We start from the raw sequence: 25,521 nt of genomic DNA, 5'->3' as shown, positions 1-25,521 counted from the left end.
ATCGCTATGGGATCGATTCCATAAATGTTAGTGGAAACTTATTTCAGTTATATCAAACAAATATAATTTTATGTAAGTAAATATACCAGTATTAGTAGTATTCATGTATTTTTTTTTTTAATTTATATGCTTATTATTTTGCGAGTTAAGGAACTCTACATTAATTTTTAAATAGTTTGAGGTGATAATTTACCGACAAGGACAACCACAGCTAACAGTGCGATAGTGAATTAAATCGAGGTATGCGAAAATAAAAGTGGAAATGAAGCGTAAACTATCGTGACCAGAAATGTGAAAATGTCGAAAGCGGTTAAGTTTTAGACATCATGCTAATTTGGTTAGTATTAATCAGAAATGGCCAGAACAATATAGTCCTTAAGTTGGTTTTTTTTTCCTTGGTCTCTACGCGCTTACTGCGTTTCGAGTAGTTTATTATTTCAATTAATTAAATGCTGGAATATCATATTGTGCACAGAATGTTTCATGTCTCTGTCGTGCATTGTGAAAGCGTGGGCAGTCGTGCAAAAGATGATGCATACCTGCACCGTGAGTTGTTCACACGGGCACCAGTCTTCGTCAATGATTTTGAATCGCTTCAAGTATGCCTTATTGAGACCATGGCCAGTAAACAGATGTGTCAATTCGAATAATATCCCAAAGAGTTGTCGGTATATTTGCGTACCTTCAAGAAATGGGAAGAAAGTCTTCGTAATAGAGCCAGTGGATGTTGCCATGAGTAAGTAGGTTAGGTTAGGTTAGCCAGATACTAGGTGGCCCTAAGGTCCATTGTTGTACTTGCAGTTGATCCCCATCCCCTAACGAACCAGCCTTTGATCTTTTTAAGAAGATAAATAGTCCCTCTAGTAAGACATTTTACCAATTTTCCTGGCCTTCAAAGAAATTATCACCAAGATATTTGGCACGGCTTCTTTGAAGCGCAGTACATTTATAGAAGAGTTGTTGCACCGACTAAATTTCTTCTTCATCTCCACGACTCCTGTAGAAGTCATTGTGAGGTACACACGTTCTATTGGCTAGGATCCCAATAAAACAGTGACGAATTATAGCACCTGTGAAAACGCTGGTAGTTAATCTATTGAATCCCAGCAGACATTTTGTACTCTTGAGATTCAGTTTTGGCCAGAGCGCTTTGGAGATCCTGCAGTTAGTAGTCAGATACCACTTTCTATTGGTTTCTAGCGTAGATCTCAGCTTGCAAGACACTACACTAAGGTGTAGTCTGGGAAGGCTCCCAATTCAAGGCTAATTGTTTCGAGTGTAAGTTAGCACAGGTAACCACTCATCCGGCCAAAACATCGATTCGACCAAATTTGCCGACGACGGGTCTATAGCTTTGCACGTAACAACAAGCAAAAGTGCAATACCGCTTTACTAACTCATACGGCCATTCTGCCGACAAGACACTTATAGACTTGCGCGTGGGAACAACAAAACAAATACAAGACAATAAGCGGAACTGGCCGAGCAATTGCAAGTGCAGAAGTCTCGCCGCTAATATCGTGCGGTAACTGAAATTAGGGCAAGACTGTAGGTATTTAGACGCTAGCGTCGCTTTAATGGAACCAATTATTTCAACTCATCCGCTGAGACCGGCTGCCCTTGGTAATCCAAGGGAAAGAAAAAAATTTTTTAACAATAAACTAAGTGTTTAATTTACTTGTACTCCCGATCCATCCGTGTGTCCATAATCATCTGCTATGACTCTTATCTTTCTGGTCCTTCCCATCAGATAATCGTATTTTATAATATCTGTTCAAATCTATCTTGGGCACCAGATAGTCTGTTTTTGTAGAACTGATGCATGACCGTGCATGTTTTTTTTTAGCACACCTGTTTCCTTAATCCGGATATCAAATTTGGCTGTTATCTCTTTAACTAATATATCAATAGGTGGAATATGTAGGATCACTTCCAGCCCCACCTGAGGCGTCGATGGGAGCGCATCTGTTATTCCTACACAAGCTAATCCTTGAACTTTTATGATGTTTCTTAAGAATCTAGAGCGGATTTCTCGGTAACCGTATTTATACATGCAAAAAAAATTAAATTACACAAAAAGAATATAGAAAAATAGAATAAAATACGAAGAGAAAAATTTTAATTTATGTAATGAAAAACTGCGTAATGCAGAGAGCATGATTACAATTTTGATACGATTTTCTCTATTAAAAATATTAAAGAAAAATTAGTTTGTTGTGCTTATCTTCTACTTGCATTTTTTTAAAGCTGTGAAACGATCCATATTAAGGCACCGGCCACAATTAAAATATTTTAGCAATTCGTATGAATATCACAATCAATAATGCATACATACATAGTAAACTATTCTCATGTGCAAATGTTGTGTGTGTGTACGCGCATACAAATATTAATTTATTGTTCTAACTGTTTGTTCCGAATTCCCTAATGCTCCATTAAATTTGCGTAATTGTCGGTTAGGACATAATCGCACCGCTAATACTCAACGCCTTCTCTGACAACACACCATTTACGTTTGTATGTATGTATGCACTTGTGTAGGTAGAACATAAATATTTATTTAAATTAATTTAAATACAAAAAAAATTTCATTTTAAAGTTATTTGTAAATGATGCTTACGGGCCGAAGCTGGTACAACATTTATTGCATATATGTATGTATGTACAATACATACACACATATGTAGGTATATGAATATGCAGTGTGTGTGCTCAAAATTTTTCCCAATGTCGACGCTCTTTATGGCGCTTTGAAGTGTGTATGTAATAGGACTATGAATAAGTTCGTGCGGTTTTTTTTCGAAATTTGAAACTTTATTGACGTAAAATGGTTGCAAATTTAATATTCAAAATATTGTCCATCGCTTACTACTACTTTTTCCCATCTTTCTGGCAATTCACGGATTCCCTTTGTGAAAAATTCGGTCGGTTTTGCCGCAATCCACGAATCGATCCATTTTTTGACTTCATCGTAATTACGGAAGTGCTGGTCAGCCAGGCCATGTTGCATCGATCGGAAGAGATAGTAATCGGATGGCGCAAGGTCTGGACTATACGGCGGGTGGGGTAGGACATCCCATTTGAGCGTTTCTAAGTATGTTTTGACCACTTGTGCAACATGTGGCCGAGCATTGTCATGTTGCAAAATAACTTTGTCGTGTCTATCGGCGTATTGCGGCCGTTTTTCTCGCAGTGCTCGGCTCAAACGCATCAATTGTCGTCGGTAGACATCCCCCGTAATCGTTTCATTCGGTTTCAGTAGCTCATAATACACAACACCCAGCTGGTCCCACCAGATACACAGCATAACCTTCAGGCCATGAATATTCTGCGCCGACGTCGATGTTGAAGCATGGCCAGGGTATCCATACGTTGCCCGACGTTTTGGATTGTCGTAATGGACCCACTTTTCATCGCCAGTCACAATTCGATGCAAAAAACCCTTTCTTTTGTGCCGTTGAAGCAGTTGTTCGCATGCCATAAAACGGCGTTCAACGTCTCTTGGCTTCAATTCATACGGCACCCAATGGCCTACCTTTCGGATCATTCCCATGGCTTTTAAACGTTTGGAAATGGTTGATTGATCAACTCCCAAAGTTTTTGCAACCTCTTCTTGCGTTTGAGCCGGATCTTGATCGAGCAATTCCTCCAATTCGGTATCCATGAACTTTGGCGGCGCACCCTCGCGTTCTTCGTCTTCCAAGCCAAAATCACCACTTTTAAAGCGTGCAAACCACTTCTGGCACGTTCGCTCAGATAGAGCATGCTCACCATAAACTTCCACCAAGATACGATGACTTTCGGCTGCTTTTTTCTTCATATTAAAATAATGAAGAAGAATTCCCCGCAAAAACACATTATTTGGCACGAAATTCGACATTTTCAAGTGTGGTAAAAATATTGTTGTTTACGCTTCAAATAAAAAACTTATACTGACGTTTGTGCCTTACGACAGTAGCTCTCCAATGAATGTTTGGAAATGTGGATCGTTGGAATAATAATCAAGTTACGCCATCTGTTGTAAAACCGCACGAACTTATAAATAGACCTATTACATATAATAATTACAACAAAAAAGGTAATTTAGTGACAACCGTAGCCAAGCTGCGCACTACCAAATGAGCACTACATAAATCTTTGTCGCACATGCACACACATAACCAGACAGGCCCACCAGCGAGCGCACCGGTGGCAACGCCTGTTGTGGTTGCAACAGGGTTTGTGGATGCAAAAACAGCGACAACGAAATGGCAAAACAACAAAACACTTTAAACAAATGTTCCCGTCTCGCTGGTAACTGTGAATGGCATTTTCCGCAAGTAACGGTGGCACTCTTTGTCAGCCGAAAACAAAGAGCGTGCCATAACACAAAACCACATGCCAAATGGAAGCAGTTAAAGCGTAAAATGAAAAAGAGGAAAAAAAAGAGAGAAAGCGCAGGTAAACTGAACAATTTCAACTATAATGAGTTAAAAAGTAAATATGAAAACGAATTTCAAACGCACATTTGCTGGAAAATATCAGCTTGCACCAGTGTTGCTAATTGATAAATAAGCGATTCCATATGAAGTAACCCAAGTATTTTAGAAATTGTGGTGCATTTACCTGGAAATTAGTTTCTTTGTAGCCTCAAATATAATAAAAAGTGAGCTGAAAATATTTTGAAAAGAAATTAACGGTTAAGAGATTTATTCAATGAGAAAATTTTGGTTCGGAGTGTTTTAAAATGAAATATTTCAGTTCGTTTTAACATTTAAACTTTTTTTTAACTCATCATTTGACAGAGATTTTTCAGGATTTTTCCCGAGCGAGTTATTTGAAACTCCAGAGAGCTTACTAAAACTTTATAAACTACCGATCTATGAAAAAATTATGTTCATACATTACACACAACGCTAGTGATATAGATATGTATACGTATGTTAATGTAGACATCACATCATAAAATAAGAAGCAAACTGAAAAAAATACAATAGCTATTTAGAGATTCATTAAATGACGTAAGTTTTGGTTTGGAGTGTTCAAAGTAAAATATTTTCGGTTCATTAAACATTTTCTTAACCCTTCGTCTTCATAAAATGAACAATACACCAAAGAGACAACGTAAAAATGGATTACGGCCACTGCTGATAAGCGTTAAAGAATTTAGACGTATATTAGTGAAGTAGAATTTGATAATTTTTGGAATTTCTTCTAATAGCTGGTGTTGCACGAATCTATATGTAAAAAAGCGGATGTTTTTCGGCGTGCAAATAATCTCAAATATTTAGAGCACTACTGTCTTTCTCATCGTTACGTGGCTTGTCCCTGTATTTATGTGGAATTACTAACAATTTTCGTGTGGGTCCTCATGCATACCGAATGTGTCAATCAAATATGTGAATGATGGAGAGTTAAAGTTTTTAACCCTTTCGCGCCTACTGGGACAATATGTCCCAGCCTCGTACAAAGTTATTTATTATTATTATTATTTATTAACTGCCCCAATAAAAGTTCTTGGTTTCATTTATAAAAAAAAATAAGAAAAAAATTCGTAATTATAATATACGTGGCACCACTGATCCAGTTAACAGGCACGTGTTGAGAAATGTTGACGATATGGCAAGACAAACGATGTCAAAAACATACGTTCCGCGATCGTCATTGCGTTAGCATCGAATCAGTAAATAGTGCACTTAGAATTCTCCCTATTTAATTCCCCCCATTTAATACATTCTTAGAATATCAGTAAAGGTGAGTAGCATATAATTTTGTATGTCTTGGGATCTATTGTCCCAATTTGCATTTTACATGGGACTTATTTGTACCAATATGGTTTTTCCCAGATATCGAAGAAAAAGTACACTGTGGAAGAGGTTGCAGATATTTTATATGAAAGCTCTGAAGAGGAAGATTTTAGCCCATCTGAGAGTAGCTACAAACCAGCGCCAAACTCTGGGAACAGCAAAGCAGATGGAGATAATACTTATGAAGGTGAGAGTGATGCTTTCTATTCCGAATCAGACGAAGAATATGCTGCCGATGACATAAATTCGAGTGTGGATGAGGAAGAAGAATTATGCGACAAACCTGATAATGCTCCAAAAGATTACTATATTTCCGAAGTCGTTTCATGTATGAAAGAAAAATTCATGCGAATACGAAGTGATAGTCCTTTTCAATCATTCGATGAATGTATAGCAAAATTCAAAGGTAGGTCCAGTCTAAAGCAGTACATGCCTATGAAGCCAATCAAACGCGGTGTTAAAATTTGCTTGCGATCTGATGCAAAAACAGGATATACATACGATTTGAATGTATACACTGGTAAAGATGTCACCACTAATCTTTCTGGAACTCTTGGAGAAAGAGTGGTTTTGAAATTAGCAGGTACTATCCGTGATAATGATGTGGCTGTTGCATTCGATCTATTTTTCACATCAATAACATTGATGAAATTCATTCCATTCCATTTTCCTTCCGGAGTTCGGGTCGCGACTAGAACGTGGGCAAAGCCAGTTCCAAATAAATTGCGATGGTCTACTAGCTACTCGTTGGATGGACTCGAACGAAGTACTTGTTGTCTCCAACTGTCACAAACCGAGCATAGGAGAAGTAGATAGAAGCAAAAGGACGGTAAGAAGAAAACAGTTGCTTGCCCCTTAGCTATTGTGAACTATAAACGTTTGATGGGGGGCGTAGATCTAGCTGATCAGAAAGCAGCGGTATACGATATCAACCGGAAATCCCAAAAGTGGTGGAAAAAGGTTTTTTCAAGATTCTGATGCTTTCAACTGTTAATGCTTGGATTGTGCATAACGACCTGAACCGTAAGAAATCAACACTGATACAGTTCATAGTCCCATTAGCAGAGTCCCTTATTGCGGAAGGAACCAACCACAAGGAGTTAAAAACTCGGGGAACTGGTGGAAGACCATCTAAACGCCCACGTACCGAGCTCTTGAATATAGGTGATCATTTACCATTAAAAGGTAGTTCCCGACGTCGTTGCGTACGATGCACTTCCCTGCAAAAAGAAACGAGAACAAATTACGTTTGCTCTGGATGCAACAATGCACTTTGTTTCAAATGTTTTGCCTCGTACCATAAGTAAATACTTTTTCTGCAATAAAACAGAAAAATACTAAATTTTTCAAATAAATTTTTTAAAACTTAATTGAACGGTTTATTAAATTGTCCCAATATAAATCCTTATTGGGACAATATGTCCCAGGATAATGCAAGGAATTAAGGACTTTTCAAGTATGCAGAACATATTTTTTCTATTATATTTTTCGTCTTTTTTGAGTATGCGTGCAAGAAGTATTCCGGTAGCGAAAATAAAACTCCGGCGCGAAGGGGTTAAGAAAAAATAACCTAATATAGTAAAAATAAACTTAAAAAAATATTTCCGGAAAAAAATTAAATTTTTTTGTTCAAAATTTTTGTAACTTTTTTTTGTGATTTCTTAAAAACCTCCCCCTCACATTTTTCTTGGTTTTTACATTAATTGCTTAGACTATACTCCAGCAGCTTTGAGCAGTTGGATTCCCATTGAATTATTTTCAAATACTGCTTTAGGGAAGCAGACAAAATTTTTTTTCGAGTTCACTTTTTATTATACTCAGCTTACAAGTGAACCAATGATACCAAAAATGCTTGTTTCAGCTGGCATGGTATTGCTCAGCTAATATACTAAATATATTCTTATATGCACATACGTAAGTAAAATTGATATAATAGTTTCTGTACATTTAATTTAGTCGGCAGAATTTGTCTCTAAAAATTCAAATATGCGAAAATAAAATAACTTCCAATTTATTAAATAAATTAAAATCCTTCAACTTCAATAAAATAATATCCCCTCCTTCTTCTTCCTCTTCCACACCTTACTTTCAATGGAACCACAGCGGCCGATGTGAGCAACTATATAACCTAACTAACTATTAGTTGAACTACACTAGAATGGCAACACTGGTATTTGCTAACAAAGTTTAAATGTGTACAAGTGTATTTGCGTAAATACCATAACTGATGGTTTCTGTAATAGCTTGCAACTTGTGGTAACAATTGTGGCAGTCAGGTATATGTTGTTTGGGAAAACAGTTTTAGAATTAAACGGCAAGAGTCGGTGCCTTGCTCTTTTTCAAAGGTTCTACGTATATAAATGCTCTTATGTGCTTAAAATCATCGTTTTTATCAATTATGAGTCGTTCTATTTCTTGGTAAAGCAAATTAGCAAAAAAAAAAAGATACTTAAATTCCCCTTAGCTTAGATTGAATGGAGGAAACGAGGATAGCGGGTGTCTTACTTCAGCTTCGTAGTGAGCTTTAAATTTTATAAGATATATAAGCATACACAAATTTGGTCGCCCTAACTAACTTTTTATATTAAGGTATTTACTCGCGCATTGGAAGCATTGGCGAAAGCATTCAAAAGACTATTTCATAAGCCATTTGAGATATACAGCGATTTGAACGGCACAAAACGTAACTCGCTTCATACTTTCAGGCAAGACGAAAAATTGATGCAAATCGCCTTATATATAAAATCGCTTTATACTATAAATAAATAAAATCAAAATGAACAGTTTAGATAAGTTTTATTGAAAAGAAAGCTAATGAATGCTAACTGCGTTAGTATTGGCAAGAATTGGGTATGGTTGGTAAAGTAAATATTAAGGTGGTCCAGACGTTTGAGAATTTTTAACAAATCCAGTAGGCCTCATATTTTTGTAAAACAGGGTCTGGCACTTGAAGTGTAACCAATTAAAAAGGCCATAAATTTAGTTTGAAAAATTACTTTTATTTAATTCAAAGTAAAAGATGTTTGAAAATAATACAAAATTAAGAATCAATTTACTTTTGCTCGATATGAGCACTTTTTGTCTTGCCTATGGCCTCCAGGAACGAATTGGAAGCTGCACGAATGTGACTTGCCGGTATTTTGGCCCACTCGTGAACAATGGCTTTCTTCAGCGCCTTGATACTGTTGAACCTTTTAGTTCGGAGCTTAATCTTCAAAATGGCGCAAAGAGACTAACTCATCGGATTCCCATCTGGTGAATTTGAGAGTCATTGTGTGGACGTTATGAAGTACGGAACGTCGTTTTTCAACCATTCTTGGTTCATTCGAGCTTTGTGAAATGGTGCCGAGTCCTGTTGAAACTTCCATAGTCTAGCACCGAAATGCTTGTGCCCTTGGGTTTATTGAAAGAATGCATCACCTGAAGGCATTGATTTGGAAGAATGAAATATTGCTAGGCGACTGGAACACAGCAATAGTACTCCCCATTCACAAGGGGGCTTCCCTTCTTAACACAATGTATACAATTTTCGGAAGTATTGTAAACAAAAGACGTATAGGTCACACAGAAAGAGTTCTTCCGGAGCATCAGTGCGGATTTCGATCAGGAATGTCAACAATAAATCAAATATTTTGTCTGTAACAGCCCATGGAGAATTATTTTGGGCACAACCTTGGGCTGCACATGCAGTTTATTGATTTTAAGCAAGCTTTCGTTAGCATCAACAGGATGGCTCCCCCCACAATATTTCTTAAATATAAAATCCCAGGCAAACTAACCAGAATAGTGATGAGGAATTTGAAAAAGATGTATCGATGAAGTAAGTGACGCAAAAAGACTGGACATACTTGTATATTAAACAGAAGTACCTAATTATTCAGATACGTGGAAGATATAGCAATTGACAACAAAAGCATACACACCACATCCAATACCTTCGTGGATATTGAAATTGCAATTGGGAGCAAAGGAGCTTCTACCTTTGAAATCAACGAAGCTAAAACGAAATATATTATGAGGACCAAACAAAATAAGCCTACATCAGACAAACTACAAATTGGCGATTTTTCTTTTGAATTTGTGGAATCCTTTTCTTACGTAAGCTTCAAACTGATAAGAATCAACTCAACAAGCCTCGCCATCGATGAGAGAATTGAAGCAGCTAACAGCTCGGGCGCGACACTAACGAAACTCTTCAAAGTGAAATTACTCAATAGTCAATGCAATTTGATGCCTTTCAAAACCATAATTAGCCCAGTCTTATGCTATGGAGCTGAATCGTGGACGCTAATTGAAGCAGATAAAGCAAAACTGTAAACCTTCGAACGAAAAATACTCGGAACAATTTTCGAACCAATCAAAGATCATGACAAGTGGCATATAAGGAGGAACGACGAGCTAGACCAACTTAAAAATGGTGAAAATATTAAATGGTTCATTAAAGTGCACCGATGCTGGGTCATATAACGAGAATGTATGGAACGAGGGCGCAGAAGAAAATTGCAGAAACCAGAGCGTACAACACTAGAGTAAAAGCAAAACCGAGAACAAGATTTCCCGACGAATTAGAGGAGCACATCAATAGGAATTTGGGAAAAGAGTCACGAGCGATCGAGATGTATGGAGGTCGCAAGTGCGGCAGGCTAGAACTCACAAAGAGCTGTAGTGCCAAAAGATGATGATAATGATCTTTCAGGAGTTATAGTCGTTTTGCTGTCACAATTGGCTGGGTAGAGCGACATAAGACAGAAAATATACCGGATATGATTCTTTCGATAGCTTTTTATTTTTTGCAATTTCAATAAAAATATTTTATCAGCTACCTTTACATTCCATCATATCGGACGATAAAAAAAAATCTATTGCGGCCTAGGATGGGTGGTATGAAGACAGAAAATATACCGGAGATGAATTCTTTCGAAAGTTTTTTATTTTTTGCAATTTCAGTAAAAATCTTTTATCAGCTACCTTTACACTCCGTCGTATCGGATAGTAATAAAAACTCTATTGCGGCCTACGATGGATGGTATGAATATCGCAAACATATGATCAATTTGTAGAGGAGGCTCAGGAACAAATGGACAGTTTAAATGCTAACAAAACTAATGTAAACTAAATTTTTTCATACTTGGGTGTTTCTCGCTACCTCTCATTTCCCTCCGACAGCGATATTAATTAATTTTCTACTGTCAACTTGTGGTAAAGTAATTTCTTTGACAAGCGACTAACTTATAAGCAACATTGTGAATACGTTAGGTTAAGCCTATTATCTAGACTAAACATAGTTAAATACTTATCCTCAAAGTACTGTTTGATACATACAAGTACATTATTAAGTATCACTAGATCTCTAATCTTATCTAAAATTGACTTCGGACTGGTTATATACGGACACTGCGCTAAAACTCATCTAAAGCGCCTAGAAGCACCTTACCATGCTGCAGTCAGGAGAAGCATCAGAGCCTTCTCCCATAAACGTTACCTTAGCGGAAGCTGGACTTCCCACCATCTCGGAAAGGGTGGCCAACAATACAAGGACAAGTATTTTGAAGATGATTCAATGTAGAAACAGACTTTTGTTTAAACACATCAACTCGAGTACTCAAAAATTAAACAGAAAGAGCCGGGAATCAACAATCTCCATCATTCTAAAAGAAGCCGAAAAACTGGATATCATTGCTCAGCCAGTACTTGTAGAACCTGCAATACATCCACCGTGGGTCGTTCCCAACTCGATGATATTGAAAAATCTATCCAAACATTTAAAAGATTCCACTAATACAAACGAATACAACCAGATTTTTCTCGAAACCATTTCCCCATTAAAGAAAGATTGGGAGATCATTTTTACCGACGGATCAAAAACCGACACCTGCACATCGCACAACGCAGAAGGTGTTACCATCTATGCCGGAATTTTGCCAAGATTCACTTAAATATTTACAGCTGAAGCAGCTGCGTTACTTGAAGCAGTAACCTTTGCCTCCCAGAAATGTAGCAAGCACTTAATTTGCACCGATAGCAAATCCTCAATCGAAGCTATCTTAAACCCCACAAATAACACCCCGATGATAACAAAAATCCGCAATATAATTTCAATACACACAGGTGCAATCAAAATTATGTGGATTCCTGGGCACTCTGGGATAAATGGTAACGAAAAAGCTGACAAGAGAGCGAAAGAGGCGAATAAGGAACGTCTACACACATTTGACTATATCACTTGCAATGACATAAAGATACTAGCGAAAGAACTTGCCGCAGATAACGCAGCAACTAAATGGAACATTTATCAGCATCCTTATAAAAACTTTAACCCCTTTGGGGGAAAAAATATCTACCCTCCATCTGCATTATGCCACTAAGCAAAAATCTTTACTCGACTGAGAATCGGTCACACACTCATGACACATGCCCACCTGCTCAGCGGCTCACCGAAGCCTACATGCCCTTTTTGTGGCTCCAACGAATTTACTACAATTCATCTGATAGATACTTGTCCTTCCCTACAAAATATCAGAACATCCTTTTTCTCAAGCATCAAACCATCGGAACTCCTCAAACAGACAACGGTATGCAATTTAAATAAGATTTGTGATTATGTATCTAGATGTAAGTTAAGGCTATAAGACACGCAGCCATTTTTATTATAATATACTAATAGCCGAAGGCCATAATAGCCAGTGCTTTAGCTCTTTAAGTGGAATAGTTATTTATAATTGTTACTCTTTTAATAAATAAAAAATATATAATAATTTCTGAGTTGAATTTTTTACCCTAGTTTTGTTACTGCCCAAAATGAGGAACGGACCAGGACTGAACCTTCTCCATGTATTTACGTTCTCTGTTATAATCAGATATGATCTCGACAGGATGACTCCCCTTACGTTAATATAGGATAATCACTAAATTTATTGAATGAGAAGTACGAAGGCGTTGCCGTTTAGTGTGGCTTGACCATATTCTGTGAGCCCATTAAGAAAAAGAAATAGATTTTATTGAAAATTCATTGTTTTTGTGATATTATTTTAGTTTTTCTTTTTTCCAATTGCTAACTTCAATATTGCATATGATTTGTCTCGCACATGAAAATATCACAAAAATACTTTGAAAATACGTACAAGCAGTTTTCAGCGAGGATAAAGATTGAGGATGATAATGCACAAGTAAACCAATTTTTCCACAGAACTAAATGGTAAAACAACATACGTTGGTATGTCAGTGGAATTTCACTATCCAACACATCCCCACACATGCTTCATTGCAAAGCACACGTACAGAATGACTGGTGATGTGCACTAAACTCTAAAGTTTGCCTGAAGCAACCATCAGCTTTTGTGAATCAATTAGCTGTGTTGTTAATCGCATCACCACTGCAATCAACCAACCCAAACAAGTTGCGGCAGGCTCTTTTCTGTTTTCAAACTATTTCTGCTCTACATCTCATGATATGCACCTAAGTATTTTGCAGCTGATATCATTTGCATAAAGAACTGTTAAGTCCGCAATAATGATGGTGTTGTGGTTGCTATTGGTTTCTGCTTCGTTGTGTAGCGTAAAATTTGATGCAGACAAAAGGCTTGAGCTCATTCATACTCATGTATGGCATTCCATAAATGTATAGTGAGCACAAGTGAAATAAAAACTTTTAAGTAGCTGTAGAAAGATGTTTCAGAACGTAAAAGTGCATCGCGTCACAATATATTCAATATAAGTATAAGGTAAAGCAGCCGCCGTTGCCGCATGGATGGGTGCGTCACTGCCATTCGGAAGTGCGTAGGTTCGAATATCCGTGTATGAAACACCAAAATGATAGGCAAGGTTTTTTTCTTATAGCGGTCATCCTTCGACAGGCAACGGCAAATCTCCGAGTGTATTTCTTCTATGAAAAACCTCCTCATAAAAATATTTACCAGTTTAGAATTGTAGGTACCCGCATTTGTGAAACAACATCAAGACGCACACCACAAATAGGAGGAGGAGCTAAAGCAAACACCTAAGAGAAGCATGCGCGCCAATTATTTGGTTATTTTATTTTTTTGCCTTAAAATAAAAGGGTCCACCGTTAAGAAACAAATATTTTTCTATTAAAAAATATGTGCCACGCAAAGGCATTAAAAATATTTAGAGGTAGTACTCTCACGTGGCTGTAGTACGCTCGACAACTATCTAGAGGCGAGTGATTTATTTTCCATCATGAAAATGCTTCCCTTTATATTAGGGACAGACATAAATCTTAACTGACACTATTCAATGAGAAAAGCAAGATACCTGACTTTGATCTACAAAAATTAAACGGAGATAGTCTAAAGCTAACCCAACAAGCAAAATATCTACTTAGGAGTTATCCCTGATCCCAAACTCAGCTGGAGACCCAATGTAGAATACAGTGCGAAGAAGGCTAATTTAGCACTTTACACGTGTACGAGAACGTTGGGTAAAAAATGGGGTCTTCAATCAAAGTAATCCAACTGGTCATACAAAGCCATTGTAAGACCGATAGTTAATATATGCGGCACTAGTCTGGTGGGCCGTGATAGAAAAGAAATACAACCAAACCAAGCTAAACAAGATACAAAGATCAGCATGTATCTGAACCACAGGAGCGCTTAGTACCAGTCCTACTGAAGCGCTTAACATGCTAACTCATCTGTTATCACTAGACTTATGTATTCATAAAAACAGTCGTCACATGCAGCGCGGCGAGACTCAGACATGTAGGAAGCTGAACAACCATATTGTACGGCCACAGCAAGAACCTTCTACAGGGACCCTCACTGCTCAAAAACAAATCAGATTTTATGATCACCGACCTCAACTTAAAGAAAGAATTTACGGTACGTTTTCCAATGAGAGCCGAATGGAGGAAAGAGAAAGTATTGGTAGATTACATGTCGAAATCTACACTGACGATTCTAAGATGAACTGTGGTGTGGGAGCTGGCTTTCACTCGGAGCCACTCAGCCTATCTCAGTCAATTCGTCTTCCTGACTATGCCGGCGTGTTCCAGGCAGAACTTTTAGCTATAAGAGAAGCATGCAAATCACTAAAACTTTATAAGACAAAACTTTATAAGATAGTCCAGCAACTATTGGGTCTTTTCATATTTTGTCAACAGATGTCGTTGGAGTCATCTATCTCCAGTGCTACCAATCACATTGTGTCATATCATATGGTGTTACAAAGGTGACATTTTAATCTTCAATTAACCAAAAAAAATTAAATTCGGAGAAGTTGAAATAAAGTTATAGCTGTTTAAAAATGAGTGAAAATAATGAAGAAATTCGCTATATTTTGATATTTTTGTATAAAAAAGGGAAGAATGCCACGCAAGCCACCAATGAAATTTGTGAAGTTTACGGATGATGCTGTATCAGTTCGTGTAGCACAACAATGGTTCGCTAGCTTCCGTTCTGGAACTCGCTCCGGTCGACCTATCGTTGAAAAAGTCGATGAAGTTATGGAAAAGATTGACCAGGACCCTCACATAAGCTGCCATGACATCGCCAAGGCACTAAACATTCATCATCAAACGGTTTTGAGCCATTTAAAAAAGGCCGGTTACAAAAAGAAGCTCGATGTTTGGGTACCACATGAATTGTCTGTGAAAAATTTAATAGACCGAATTAACATCACCGAAACGAAATGAAATCGAACCATTTCTGAAGCGAATGATAACAGGAGACGAAACGTGGATCAAATACGACAATAATGTGCGAAAAAGATCATGGTGCAAGGGTGGTGAAGCTCAACAAATGGTCCAAAGCCAGGATTGACGCCTCGAAAGGTTATGCTGTGTGTTTGGTGGGATTAGAAAGGAATCAATCACTATGAGCTGCTCCAGCCTGCTCGAACGATTGATTCTACACTTTACTGTGAACAACTGATGAGATTGAAGCAAGCAATAGAAAAAAAAAACGGCCAGAACTGATCAGCAGAAAGGGCGTCGTCTTCCATCAGGATAACGCTAGGTCACACACATCTTTCATGACTCAGCAAAAACTGGGAGAGCTTGGCTGGGAAATTTTGATGCATCCACCATATAGCCCTGACCTTGCACCATCGGTCTACCATTTGTTTCGGTCAATGCAGAACTCGCTTAATGGAGTAAAGTTGGCTTCAAGAGAAGCCTGTGAAAATTACTTGTCGCAGTTTTTCGCCGAGAAACCACAAAAGTTGTACACTGATGCAATAATGTCTCTAGAAGAAAAATGGCAAAAGGTGGTTGACCAAAATGGTTCATATTTGGTTTCATAAAGTTCATTATAAATATAAAAAAGTGAGTTAAACTTTGATTAGAAATACGAAAAGACTTTTTCGACTACCCAATATACTATAAAGGCCTTAGACTCCAACTCCATTTTATTAAGACCTGTTTTACAGTGGAGTAAGAAGCTGGAATTGCTTTGTCATTGACTTGAAATCACTCTGATATGGGTTCCCAGTCATAGGAACATACGGGGTAATGAGATAGCGGATGATCTAGCAAGAAAAGGTTCGACACTAGACATAGCAAAGGCGGTGGCATTCTCCACCCCACTGAACACTATAAAAGCATCCATTGCTTTACACTATCATGCCTCAGCCGAAAGAAAGTGGAAGCAACTATTTACATGTATTACAACAAAAAACACATGACCGTCATACAAAATCCAAAGGACGAATCAACTGTTAGGATGTTCTCGGCCAAACATCTCACACATCACTGCAACCCTTACAGGTCACTGGAAGGTAGGGGATCATGCAACCAGACTCAGCTTTCCTTTCAATCCCATCTGCAGAAGCTGTCAAGCGGAGGGTGTGAAAGAAAATCGTGTCCACTATTCATGTTCATTCGGTAAACCTTTCCTGAAGCAAATTAGTGAAATCGCAGACATAAAGACAAACAATTTGCTGTTCTACCTGGATCTCACGAAATGGATCTAACTTAAAAAAAGGACATCACACGAGAACTGTGGTAATAAAACGGCGCTAGTCGCTAAGTAAGACTATTTAGTACATATAGTATACTCAACTCCCTCAACAACAACAAAAATAACAGTTATATGTAACTTAAACCCTGACCGATAGGGGCTTCCAAAAAATTAAAGATGCGGTGAACCAACTGTTCACCGATAACATAAAAAACACGATTTCAATTTTCAACATATAATTTTATTCCGCATTAGTTGCGGTTCCGATTCTAACTAAACTTTACAAATTATAATTCTTACCAACTAACTTCTTAACCTAAGCTAATTCGCCAACGTTGCAGTTCCCACCACTTGCTGGTATTTCGCAATCGTTGGGTTGCGCGTGTTGGCCAATATGCTGGCCTTGCAATTCCCAAGCATTGGATATTGCAATTGATCGCTTGCGCGTGTGTCGCGTCAGCGAAAGTTCTTGTGTGAACTTTAATTGGAGCAATGAACTCACGTGTAGGGCAATGTGATCACAGGGTGCGACGTTGGGAAGTGTAGTGGTGTATGGCAACATAACTCCTCCCCCTTTAAAGATCTGCGTCTCGCAGATCAAAAGACGAAAATTGCGAGGGGGTAACACGTTGTAGAGAGTAATTACAGTTTCCTGGCGACATGTTGATACTGACTGGTGTGGCTGGCAGGCTATTGTCCAGGCGATGGATTTCAGGAGCAGATCTTTCTCTAATGATTTTGCTGTTGTTAGTGTTATCTGACCAAAGTCGGGATTTCAACTGGCGGAAGGTCTAGCTTTCTATTGTAACATCTCCACAGCATGGCGGCAATAAGAACAATTGCGCATATCGAGAGGATTTCTGAAGCGAGAGAAAAATTTACCTTTTCATTAACGTACCTGTTACAACGCGGTGTAATTGCGTTGTAATTAATAATTACCTTTGTTTGGTGCTTAAAAATTCATACTTGCGCTGCACTTCACGAGCTCGGTTCAAAGTAAAGCGAACGAAGAAAGCTCGTTCTTTTACTTTGGAGCCATCGCCGCGTGCAGACAAGTGCGCTGAAGCACAAATGTAAGTACCTATATATATATATATATATATATATATATAATATAAGCATAAATCAATATGTAAATATGAACTGTAAAATTAAACAAATTGTAAACTAATTTTCTAAATAAAATTATAGATTTCCGCAGACGAAGCGCAAAATATTGAAACAGCCGACGTTTCAACAGCAACGAAAATATTTTGTGGTTATTTCCGAAATTTATCAGTTTGGAAATATTTTCTTTTAATTAATTGCGTCAATATTTTCGGAAACGTGCACAAAACGGCGATGTCCTCACCAGAAATGGATATCAGGGCAGATGACGAGCTGATGACAAATGTTGTTACATCACCGGCGGCGGACACGTGTGTGCAGCTAACGACTAATTCGAGGTTAGAGACGATATCACCGGTTCTTCAATCAACCAATCCAACGGTGCATCGGGTACAAGCTTCTGAACATATTACGTCTTCTGATGGGTACGCACAACTAGGGGCATGCATGAGGCATCACATTGATGGTTTGGCGCATCAAGGCGCGCTCACGCATTATGTGCTACATCAGAGGACGGGTACTCACTACCGTGTATAAATTCGGGCAGCATAACCTCAACCTGGGTTGGCGGTTTACCTCGTGCTAGTGGAAACCATGGACGATCGCAGTCCAATCTGACTTCTGTTTACGGAATGGAGGCACCATTTCGTAATAGATCTAGCATTACAACGTGGACAGGTCATCCAATCAACACGCACTGCACTGCTGCAAAAGCGGCTGTACCTTTTTGCCCTCCAGCACCATTTAGTTGCAACACACAATTTACACCAGGGCTTAACAATCTTCCATCTACAGTACTTGGTCGGTTAGAAGCAGAACAATCCCCTCGGGCACAGCTGCACTCAACCTCTTGGCATGCTTTGCCCTCTTATAGGAATATGCATACAGTTTATGGTGATGCTGCACCGGGTGTGGGTAGCATTCCACCAGTCAATTCGGTTTTGACTAGTGTCCAAGAACCACCAGCCAGGGTGCCTAATAGCTACGACGCTCACCGACAGTGGGCACAGATATCTAACGGTCATACTCCTACCGCGCCAGCTGCAATATCTGAAATGAGGTTATCCTCTACGCAAATAGCATCAAGACAAGTCATAAATAAAGATCTTCGGACGTTCTCCGGCAAGCCAGAAGAGTGGCCGCTTTTTATCACCAGCTTCGAACAGTCAACTGAGCAGTGCGGTTTCACAGATTCTGAGAATCTTATTCGGCTACAGCGATGCCTGAAGGGGGTGGCACTAGAGGCAGTGAGGGGTAAATTAATGGCGCCTGCAACCGTATGGCAGGCCATTGAAACTTTACGGATGCTATATGGGCGTCCAGACGTCATATGTCATTCACTGCAACGCAAGCTACGTCAAGAGCCATTGGTAAGGTATGACAAGCTGGAAACCCTAATTCGCAGTTCGCACTTGCGGTACAAAATTACTGTTGTACTCTGAAAGCCATTGGCCTCTCTTCTTATTTAAATGATCCGATGCTACTTTCTGAGCTACTTCGCAAATTACCAAGCGACTTGAAGTTAGAGTGGGGTAGATATAGGGTTTCTTTGCTCCATGCTGACATAAGTGAGTTCGACTATTGGCTTTTCAAATTGGCGACGTGCGCTAGTCAAGTCGTCTCCGTAAGTAGTTCCGCCGATGAAGTCAAAGTTAACAATAATCAATTTAAGAAAAGGGTGCTCGTGCACGGCGTAGTTCACACCAACAGTGCCACAAGCTCTCAACCTTATTGCCTTCAGTGCAGTGGTGATCATCGACTCGAGAAATGCAAACAGTTTTGCGATTTGTCTACCAACGATAGGTGGTGCTTTGTTCGCGACAATAAGCTATGCATCAGATGCTTCCGCAAACATTTCCTGAAGAACTGCCCATTGCATAGCCGTTGTGGTATTGATGGTTGCACAAAGCCTCACCATGTTCTGCTCCATTCAAATAATTCGGTCAATCCAAACCATAAAGCAGCTGTGATGTTACATAAGGAAGAGCACGCGACAAAGACATTGTTGCGTTACGTTCCAGTAATACTCTATGGAAAATCCAAGTGCATAAAGACGTATGCGTTAATAGACGAGGGATCCACATGTACACTCTTGGAGAAACACATTGCTGAAGAGCTTGGTTTGGATGGCCCATCAGATGAGCTGTGTCTCAGGTGGACGGGTGATGTAACACAGGTAGAGCCTAAATCAAAATGTGTTACTATCGGGCTCTCTTCTACACATGAAACGTCGCCTCGGTTTAATCTTCGGAATATACGCACAGTAGCTAGTCTTGATCTTCCAAAGCAGTCGTTGTTACAAGAAGTACTCTCGTCGCACAGTCATTTGCACAATTTGCCTATCGAACCATATGCTAGGGTGCGCGCTACACTGCTTCTTGGCGTCGACAATGCAAAGCTCGGTGTTCCCCTCAAAGTGAAGGAAATAGAAGGAGATCAGCTCATCGCAACTAAATGTCGACTTGGTTGGTCAGTATATGGCCGTGGAGAGGAAGCTAATGCCCTTTCAAATTGGGTGATGCACATCTGCTCCTGTGTGTCAACTGAACGCATGGATGAAATGTTAAAGGCTAATTACGCGTTAGAGGCAGGTGGTATTAGCATGAAAGATGAACCACTGAAATCCAAAGCAGATGAACGGGCTCTCGCCATTATGAAATCGACTACAAAGTACTTGGAAAATGAAAAGCGTTGGGAAACGGGTTTATTGTGGAAATTCGATAAAATCGATTTACCAAATTCGTATTCCATGGCATTGCAACGCCTCAGTTGTTTGGAAAAACGCATGACCCGGGACCCACTCTTACGGAATTTTCTCAACAAACAAATTCGTGAGTATGAAGATAAAGAATATATTCGGAAATTGACAAAAGATGAGATATCTCATGGGAAAAGGTCATGGTTCATTCCAATTTTCACCGTAACGAATAAAAATAAAAACAAGACAAGGCTCTTTTGGGATGCCGCTGCCACCGTCGACGGTATCGCTGTCAACACCTATTTAATGAAAGGGCCCGACCTTCTGCCGTCTCTGGTTGGAATACTTATACGATTTCGTGAGCGAGCTTTTGCAATCACAGGAGACATTCGCGAGATGTTCCATCAAATTCGAGTGCGCGGCAAAGACCAAACCGCACAGCAGTTTTTGTGGCGACATGGGAATAGCTCTAGAGATCCTGATACTTACGCACTAACGGTGATGACTTTTGGTGCTGCTTGTTCTCCATCATTGGCAAATTTCATCAAAAACAAAAATGCTTCGCGTTTCATCAACGAAAACGCTAGTGCGGTTGGGGCAATTCATCGGAACATGTACGTGGACGACTGGCTGCAGAGCGTAGATACGGAGAAAGAATTGATCGATTTGGCGTTGCAAGTCAAGCATATACACGGTGAAGGTGGCTTCGAGATGCGCAACTGGCTGTCAAACTCTACCAATGCACTGCATGCAATTTCCAGGACGGCAAAGCAATCGGGTAAGCTCCTCCAAGATCCTTCTATGACATACGAAAAAGTTCTGGGCATATGGTGGCTGCCTTGGTCGGACGAGCAAACTTTCTTCGCAAAATTTGATGCATCCATTTGCGGTAACAACTCATCTGTAACAAAAAGGAGCGTTCTTCGGGTAATTATGTCTGTTTATGATCCCCTTGGCTTAATTGGGTTTTTTATGATTCAAGCAAAAATCATAATGCAAAATATTTGGCGATCTGGTGTCACCTGGGATGCACCTGTGCAAAAAGACGAGCACGAAGCATGGCAGTCATGGGTTCGATTGTTACCACGAATACACGACGTACGTATACCACGCTGTTACCCCTTAGCCAGCTTCACTCACGACGTTCAGCTCCATATATTCTGCGACGCGAGTAGTGTAGCGTATGCGGCAGCTGCTTATCTAAGAGCCACCGTCAGTGGTAAGGTGAAATGTTGTTTAGTGGCCTCGAAGTCGCGAGTAGCGCCACTGAAACCAGTTTCTATACCGCGGTTAGAACTGATGGGTGCCATTTTGGGCTTGCGACTCGCAAAATTTATTAGAAATGAATTAACCTTGCCTATCAGCGAGGAGGTGTACTGGACCGATTCAAAGAACGTTCTTCACTGGATCCGATCAGACACTCGAAAGTTCAGTGAATTTGTTGGCGTAAGAATCGGAGAAATTTTGGAGTCATCTAGCATCAATAACTGGAGGTGGGTGCCTCAGTGGTCGAAGTTGGATGGAGAATTGCGTTGGTTCCAAGGTCCTCAATTCTTGACTTTGCCTTCCTGGGAGTGGCCAGAGACGATTTTAGTGAACTCTGCAGAACATGAGTTAGTTCATCACATCGAGCTTAATACAACACTTAGCTTCACATCTTTTACGGAAGTTGTACCTCATGTGTCGAGGTGGGTGCCTCAGTGGTTGAAGTTGGATGGAGAATTGCGTTGGTTCCAAGGTCCTCAATTCTTGACTTTGCCTTCCTGGGAGTGGCCAGAGACGATTTTAGTGAACTCTGCAGAACATGAGTTAGTTCATCACATCGTGCTTAATACAACACTTAGCTTCACATCTTTTACGGAAGTTGTACCTCATGTGTCGAGGTTCAGTAAGTGGGAGAAGCTGCGTGGTGCAACAAGATACGCTTTGCGGTTCCTTCGGTTAGTAAGCAGGAGACCTGCTAAATCAGAGTTCGTTCAGATGATATTGCAGAACACCACAGTAAACAGCGCCGAAATTTTAATTGTTCTTATGTGCCAGAGTGAGACCTTCGGATATGAAATTAAATGTCTACATCAAGGCCAGCTGGTAAGTCGAAAAAGTTCCATTTTCAAATGCTCGGCTTTCATAGATGAGCTTGGAATGCTCAGAATCAAAGGTCGAATCGATTCGATAGAGGGAGTCCCTGTTAGCGTGAAAAGACCCATAATTCTGCCCTCACGCCATCCAGTGACACTTCTAATAATCGATTTTTTCCATCGTAAATATCACCATCATCACAACGAAGTCGTAGTCAACGAAATCCGTCAAAAATACTGGGTGAGCGGATTAAGAGCGTTGGTAGGTAGCGTCGGAAGGAAGTGTCAAGTTTGCCGAAACCGCAAGGCAGTACCACAGCCTCCTCAAATGGGTTCTCTGCCACCTGAACGACTCGCATTGAATATGCGCCCATTTACATACACTGGGGTAGATTTCTTCGGACCGATAGACGTCGTTGTTGGTAGACATTATGAGAAACGCTGGGGTGTATTATTCACTTGCCTCACTGTTCGCGCAGTGCATATTGAAATTACCCACTCTCTATCCACAGATGCATTTTTACTTATTCTGAAGCAGTTTATCTGCCGTCGTGGTGCTCCTAGGGGAATTATTTCAGACAATGTCACAAATTTTAGAGGCGCAAGTCGTATTCTACAAGCCGAGATAGAGAGAATTTCATCTGATGAGCTACAGCAAAAGTACCCGGAGGTGGAGTGGCGTTTTATACCCCCGGCCGCACCGCATATGGGCGGAGCATGGGAGAGGATGATCCGCTCCGTCAAATCTATTTTATCGGACATACTTCGCGCGAACATTATACACGAGCACATACTTCGAGCAGCACTAGCAGATGTCGAAAACGTATTAAATTCCAGGCCACTGACATACATTCCTCTGGATACAGCAAGCGACGAGGCACTCACTCCGAATCACTTTTTGCTTGGTGGGTCAAGCGGACTACGAGAACGAAGCATTGAAGACAGCAGCGGTGCCACACTCCGAAAAAACTGTAGGGTCGCGTCACAGCTGGCTGACCAGTTTTGGAGACGGTGGGTGAGGGAATATCTGCCTAACCTCACTCGTCGCGCAAAATGGTATCAACCTCCTCCTGAACCTGTCGACAACGGTGACGTGGTAATCATCGTCGATGAAACAAGCAAACGCAACACCTGGATCAAAGGAATGGTAGTTGAGGTTCTGCGAGCAAAGGATGGCCAAGCCCGGAGCGCTATCGTGAAAACCATACATGGATTGATAACCCGACCTATTGTTAAGTTAGCGAAATTGGACTTATCTGGGTAAACTTTGACGCCAGGCATCAAGTTTACGAGGGGGGGAATGTTACAACGCGGTGTAATTGCGTTGTAATTAATAATTACCTTTGTTTGGTGCTTAAAAATTCATACTTGCGCTGCACTTCACGAGCTCGGTTCAAAGTAAAGCGAACGAAGAAAGCTCGTTCTTTTACTTTGGAGCCATCGCCGCGTGCAGACAAGTGCGCTGAAGCACAAATGTAAGTACCTATATATATATATATATATATATATATATATAATATAAGCATATATCTATATGTAAATATGAACTGTAAAATTAAACAAATTGTAAACTAATTTTCTAAATAAAATTATAGATTTCCGCAGACGAAGCGCAAAATATTGAAACAGCCGACGTTTCAACAGTACCCAAGATACCTTATGTTTTCCATGGTCAGGTCGTGGACGTATTCTAGGTTGACCTTCATTGTATGGCTCTTCACCTTTGATAGTACTGCTGGAAGGGCCTGTGCGGTAATAGTTTCATAACTAGAAAATACTTGGTCACCAATGGTGACTGTTTCGTTATTTAATTGGATTACGTAGGTGCCATTTACCGTAATAGAGGCATTGCTATTTTTGATTACTCCTTGGAAGTTTGATATAAACACGGTGTTCTCGTTTATCAGCTCTATTTGTGACCCATTCTGTCTGATGAATTCGCAGTTGGCTTCTCCACCTTTTAGGAGTCGCGGTAGGCAACTGCTTTCTTCCAGTTTAATCAAGGATTCTGATTTACATACCGTGGACGAGCTGATTACTAGGCAATTCTTTGTTAGGCCGTACGTCTCTTCCTGGTTGACAAGCATCCTGTCAAAAGGGAGATTTAGTTGATTACCTCTATAGATTCCAGCGCGAGTAACCAGGAGATTATATTTTTTAGTTGTTACTTTTGGCATTGAAAGGACGTAGAGGAGAAGTGTCCCGTTAGTCAGTACCGACGGTTGGCCAAATTCGATTGCTTCTATTATATTCTGATATGGGAGCGTTTCTATTTCTGATAGAATTTGGTTAACTTCGTCCATATCCAGTAGGTTGGTGTTGACAATTCCATTCTTTGCCAACTGACATCCCCGCACCATTTCGTTTACATCCTCGCGAAGAAGAAAAATGTTGTGAAGTGCGTTTTGTCTGAGTTCCATGATTTCTGTTTCCTTTGCCACGTTATTCGTGCGATCCACGACCTCGTTGATTTTTTCCAATACCTCCTGTGTAGCCGTGAATAGTTTCTTATTAACCCTGTACTGATGGTTGCTATTCTGAATTATCTGATTTTGACTGTGCAGGATATTGCTCCAATCCGTTGCGTCAGGTGATCCTGCTATCCATTTCCACGCTGAGCCTAGCCAGTCAGTAGATCGAGTATTTCTTGCTCTACCTGTGTTGCCCATTAGTTCATGAAGTCGTTCTAGCGTTTGATTGATGTAGTGCTGTGTTAATATCTGGTCCTCAATTCGGTTTGTTAAGTTTTCCATTTGCCTCAAGGTTGTAGCATATTGTTGCAGATTGATGACGTGTACCAGTTTGAATGACCCGCCAATGATCCACCCGTTTCCATTTTGGATTGTTACGATCGGAGCCTTGTAATTGAAAATGTTCAGACCGCTGATGGCATTTGCCAGCAGTGAGAATCTGCAACGCAAGATGTTAATTCTAATTTA

The 25,521-nt window shown here is 39.9% G+C and overlaps 1 protein-coding gene across 1 annotated transcript; it reads left to right on the top strand.

Annotated features, from left to right (window-relative positions):
• Positions 1-4,995: 4,995 nt before the first annotated feature.
• LOC128861773 (uncharacterized) lies at positions 4,996-24,276 on the top strand. Its single transcript, XM_054100156.1, has 5 exons — positions 4,996-5,000; positions 5,721-5,733; positions 5,826-6,192; positions 19,252-22,592; positions 24,178-24,276. The coding sequence occupies exons 1-5, from the start codon at positions 4,996-4,998 to the stop codon at positions 24,274-24,276; spliced, it is 3,825 nt and encodes a 1,274-aa protein (XP_053956131.1).
• Positions 24,277-25,521: the final 1,245 nt, after the last annotated feature.

This window comes from Anastrepha ludens, chromosome 4 (assembly GCF_028408465.1).
Source record: "Anastrepha ludens isolate Willacy chromosome 4, idAnaLude1.1, whole genome shotgun sequence".
NCBI lineage: Eukaryota > Metazoa > Arthropoda > Insecta > Diptera > Tephritidae > Anastrepha > Anastrepha ludens.
This window is presented reverse-complemented; position numbering and strand designations above follow the sequence as displayed.